Below are 4,804 nucleotides of genomic sequence, written 5' to 3'. Positions count from 1 at the left end.
AAACTTGTTCACCCAACTGTAAAGGTTGATACCTGTTTCCAAAAATCACAATAAAAGCAGAAGTGTTTGCATGCAACACCTTTGAGTGAAACGGCATTGATTCCCACCATTCAAAACAGAGAAGGAAGGAAGGAAGGAAGGAAGGAAGAAAGGAAGGAAGGAAGGAAGGAAGGGAGGGAGGGAGGGAGGGAGGGAGGGAGGGAGGGAGGGAGGAGGGAGGGAGGAGGGAGGGAGGGAGGGAGGAGGTAAGGGAAGGAGGGAGGAGGGAAGGGAGGGAGGGAGGAAACAAAGAGGGAGGAAAGGACTCCACCTTAAAATGCATATTAAATTTATAACTAGACAGATTTAAAAGAATCAAAGTGAAAGTAAAGTACAATTATGTGTGTTTAAAGATTTAAGAGCCATTATCAAAAATAAGATACATTTTTTCAAGGTACAGAAATGTAATTATGATGGCTGGGAACCCAGCAGCCTCTCAATGGCTGCATTGATGTCGCCTCCTGTTGCTATTAGAGCCTGCAAGTTTGCTTCCCGGTTTAAGAACCCCATTGCGTTGAGCTGTTCCAGTTGTTGTTGAAATCTGACTTCTGGATTCGGCAGCTGTGGAGGATTTGCTCCAGCCAGAGCCTGCACCATTTGCTGAATGAACTGCTGGTTGGGTCCAGATTCCGATGTTGGGCTCGTAGTTTCACTGGGTGCAGAGCTAGATACAGGGGGCCCAGGGGGGGTGCCTGAGCCAGTGGAGCCAGGGGGACCTGCAGGGCCAGTGGGCCCTATGGGTCCAATGGGGCCTATGGGAGTAAACGGGACTATGGGGCCAATGGGGCCTATGGGTGTGACTGGGCCTACAGGGCCTATAGCTGTTCCCAGCACCCCCACCCCCACACCTGGAGTGAAGCTTGGAATGAGGCCCGGTGCTTCAGTGGCTAATGTCTGTAGCCCCTGCTGGATCTGCATTAAAGCCTGCATTGCTCTTGGGTTTGACATGGCTGAGAGTGTGTCTGGATTCTGCATCTGCTGCAGGAAAGCAGGGAGCTGTGGACGCATCTGCTCCTGCAGCTGAGGATTTGCAGTAAACACAGGGCTATTCAGCATCATCTGTGCAGCCAAATCTGGATTCTGGGTCAGCGACTGCATCATGCTTCTCATATAGGGTGCAGACAGCATATTCTGGATCAGCTGGGGGTTTTCAGTTATCTGTTGCAGCAAGCTCTGCATTCCTGGGGTGCTGAAGATGCTGGCAACATAATTAGCTGCAGCCACTGTGTTCCCCGTAGCACTGCTAGAGCTAGTGCCAGATCCACTGCCACTGCTCGTTGTTGTGCTGGTGGTCGCAGAACTCTGGGTAGCCGGTGGTGGCGCCCACGGATTGGGTAGTGGATCGCGATTTTCTGTGCGGGAAGGCTGCGTACCTTCCCCAGAGGAGGAACTGCTCCCCACCGAGGCAAACGGATTACCCCCAAACTGCTCTTGTGCGGCATTTAGCATGGGTTCTTGAATGTCAGTGTACATGCGCCGTAAAGCATTGTAGCCACCTGGGATGCTTTCAAGATTGCTGAGAGCCAGGTCTTGATTTCTCATCATTTCTTGCATCATAGCTGGATTCCTGGCGATTTCGAGGGTCTGCCTCATTATATCTGGGTTGTTGAGCAGGTGACTGATTTCTGGGTTTCTCTGAATCAATTGTTGCATCTGTGGATTGGCCATAATGAGCTGCCTCATCAGATCAGGATTCGAAAGCATGCTCTGAACAAAGGGATTTTCCATGATTTGGATCATCATCTCAGGGCTGGACAGGAGCTGCTGCTGCATCTGGTTCTGGAGCTCAGAGAAGTTGGTCGAGCTCAAGCCCAGGCTGCTAAGGCCTGCAAGTCCTCCCAGGCTCCCCAACCCAAACGGGTTGCTATTTGTGGAAATAGGTGTGGAGTTACTCCTGGGAGTCGACGCGGTGGTAGTATTAGTTCCCGCGGCATTACTAGGCTGGGTGGACTGGCCCTGAGGTCGGTTCTGGCTTTTGATGACAAGATGAACAGTCAGTCCATCATGGATGCCATGCTGAATCAAGGTATCTTGATCTTTTAAGATTTTTCCGGCAAAAATCAGCACTAGCTGATCCGTTTGGGATTTGAAGCGTTTCGAAATCGCTTCCTTAAACTGCTGGACTGAGCTGTTCTCGGGCACTGCGAACTCCTCTTTCTCTTTGGGGGTCTTCACAGTGACTTTGATAATTTTGGGCTCCGCCGGGGCAGAGGCAGGGCCTTGGGCCGCAGCAGAGCCGCGGGAGGGGCGCGGGGGGCCGCTGCTCTCGCCGTTCTCAGCCATGGCGGCCGCAGTGACGCAGGCAGACAGGGAAGGCGCGGGCGGGCGGGCGGGCGAGAGAGAGAGCGAGGGAAGAAGGAAGGAAGGAGGCACCGCCGCAGCAGGCTGGGCCGGGCTGGGCGGGGAGCGCGGAGCACGGTACCTCTGTGTTGAAGACTGCGGATCCCTGGTCCTCCGGTGGAGAGAGGGCTCCGAGTAGGCCGCGGACCGAGGTCTCGCCGCTCAGGTCTCTGGGCCGCCGCCGCCGCCGCCGCCGCCGTGTGATCCCACCGCGCGGTCTCCCAGCAGCTCGCGCAGCTGCTCCGCCCGCTCCTCCCCGCCCCTTCCCTTCCCCCAGTTCCGCGCTCGCCTCCCCGCCCCCCTCTGCTGACGCGGCGCCAGGCCCAGGATGATAGAGTCGACTCGGTCAAAATTAAAAACTTATGTACCAAAAAAAAAAAAAAAAAAAAAAAAGATGAGGGAGAGAAAGAGAAACAGAGAGAAAGAAACAAAGGGACAACAGAAGACAAGAGAAAAGAGAGGGAAGGAAGGAGGAAGAGAGGAAAGGGAGCCAGCTTCTATAAAGGACATTAAAGACTAATGGAGAATATATATATATATTCCATCAGGCAGTGAAGTGAAAAGCTGAAAGCCTGAATCAAACCGACCCGAAGTAAAAGATCAAAAATGAGAACCAAAGAACTCTGACAAAGCAAAAAGGAAAAGATGAACTCCCCCCTTGGGGGAAGGGAAGAGGACTAGGCAAGAGCCTGCATTTTACAAAAGAAGTGCAAATGGCCAATGGGCATATAAAAGGATGATTAAGCTCACTAATAATCAAAGAATTTCAAATTAAAACAATGAGATTCTTCTTCTGTCTTATATTGGCAAAGATGAAAAATAATAATAAACCTTATCATTGAGAGAGCTGAGAAAATGAACTGTCATGCCAATTGAAGTGTAAGTTGTTATCTTAAGGCAATTTTAACATATATGTAAACATTTTAAATATTTCCACCTTTATTTGGAAATGCTTCATTTAGAGACCTCACCTATGAAAATAATTGGATAAGGACAGAAAAATACATATGTATAAAATGTACATGCACTGCAGCATTTAAAAAATTATTTTAAAAGATAATCAGTGTCTCTTTACACAGGATTGGTCGGATATATTATGATGTTACCATACAAAAAATAATATTCACTGTTTAAGAAACAGGTAGTTAATTTGTATGATAAAAAGTGTACATGAAATAAATGGTAGTTACAGGGAAATTACAGAGTATGTTCAGTTTTATATATTTCCATACAGTTAGAAATTATACAATCACATGTTTCAATACCAAAAAATACAGTAAGTATATTTTTATGTTAAAACTATATTTTATAAACAGTTTGTATGTGTAAACTGTCTTTAAAGACAATGTATGTGTATGTATAAAAAGAAACCTGGAACACTGTACACAAGTATGTTAATGGTGGTTAGTACTTGGTGCTAAAATTATGAATAACTGTTCCTTTTTTTTTTTTTTGCTGAGTTGGGTCTTCGTTGCTGCACAAGGGCTTTCTCTAGTTGTGGCGAGCGGGGGCTACTCTTCATTGTGGTGCACGGGCTTCTCATTGCAGTGGCTTCTCTTGTTGCGAAGCACAGGCTCTAGGCAAACAGGCTTCAGTAGTTGTGGCACGCAGCTCAGTAGTTGTGGCACAGGGCTTAGTTGCTCCTCAGCACATGGAATCTTCCCAGACCAGGGATCAAACCCATGTCCCCTGCATTGGCAGGCAGATTCTTAACCACTGTGCCAACAGGAAAGTCCCTTGTTCCTTTTTTAAAAATAAAATTAAAAATTTTCTGATGGCTTTTATAAGTATGCACTGCGTTTACAATTTTTAAAAATGAGAAGGTATTTTGGTGAGAAATTATAGGTAGAAATTGACAGGCACACAATATTAGTGGCAGCTATTAACACATGTATCTAATTTAGTTACAGATTAAGTAGGAGAAATAAAGATCTAGCCCTTGAATAATAGAATAAATAATTTCAAATTTATGTATAAATTTCTAATTCTGGTTTATACCATGCATAAAAGTACCTTTTCCCCCTAGTATCCAGCCGATATTTAATAACATTTAGGCCACAAATGCTTTAGTAAATCTCAAGATACGAAAAAAATATAGGTATATGATGTCTCTCAATAGGGGGATGGATTAATAGAGTGTGATTAATGTGATTATTAGAATACAGAAGATAAAAGGAACTATATCTAAATATATTTATATATATAGATCTCAAAAACCTAATTAATTAGCAAAACACTCTATGGTGTTTATAGATGCATTCATATGTATGTGAAGCTATTGAAAATATACTAGAATGATTCATAGCAAATTTGCACCCATGAGGAAGAGGAAATGACATAGGACACAGGACAGTAATTAAAAGGAAATGTAATTAAATCTCTAAAAATATATTTCCTCTTTTAAAAGGAAGCGAATATGGCAAAA

General features: G+C 45.5%; 1 protein-coding gene across 2 annotated transcripts; it reads right to left on the bottom strand.

Annotated features, from left to right (window-relative positions):
- Positions 1 to 447: 447 nt before the first annotated feature.
- On the bottom strand, positions 448 to 2,322 carry UBQLN2 (ubiquilin 2). 2 transcript variants are annotated; one of them, XM_065900728.1, is made up of 3 exons: positions 1,081 to 2,322; positions 888 to 1,014; positions 448 to 791 (listed from the first exon to the last, which is right to left on the bottom strand). In XM_065900728.1, the coding sequence occupies exons 1-3, from the start codon at positions 2,320 to 2,322 to the stop codon at positions 448 to 450; spliced, it is 1,713 nt and encodes a 570-aa protein (XP_065756800.1). The 2 variants fall into 2 exon arrangements, with proteins under 2 accessions (XP_065756800.1, XP_065756799.1); XM_065900727.1 differs by having other exon boundaries at positions 888 to 2,322.
- Positions 2,323 to 4,804: the final 2,482 nt, after the last annotated feature.

Source organism: Phocoena phocoena, chromosome X, assembly GCF_963924675.1.
Source record: "Phocoena phocoena chromosome X, mPhoPho1.1, whole genome shotgun sequence".
NCBI classification, from domain to species: domain Eukaryota; kingdom Metazoa; phylum Chordata; class Mammalia; order Artiodactyla; family Phocoenidae; genus Phocoena; species Phocoena phocoena.
The sequence above is the reverse complement of the archived record's forward strand: the minus strand, read 5'-3'. Positions and strand labels throughout refer to the sequence as shown.

Bases quoted from the DNA above. Each gene is read 5' to 3' on its own strand.
- UBQLN2 (XM_065900727.1), bottom strand. From the start codon at position 2,322: ATGGCTGAGAACGGCGAGAGCAGCGGCCCCCCGCGCCCCTCCCGCGGC. The intron at 792-887 runs GTGTGGGGGTGG...TTACTCCCATAG, and splicing joins CATTCCAAGCTTCACTCCAG to GCCCCATTGGACCCATAGGG.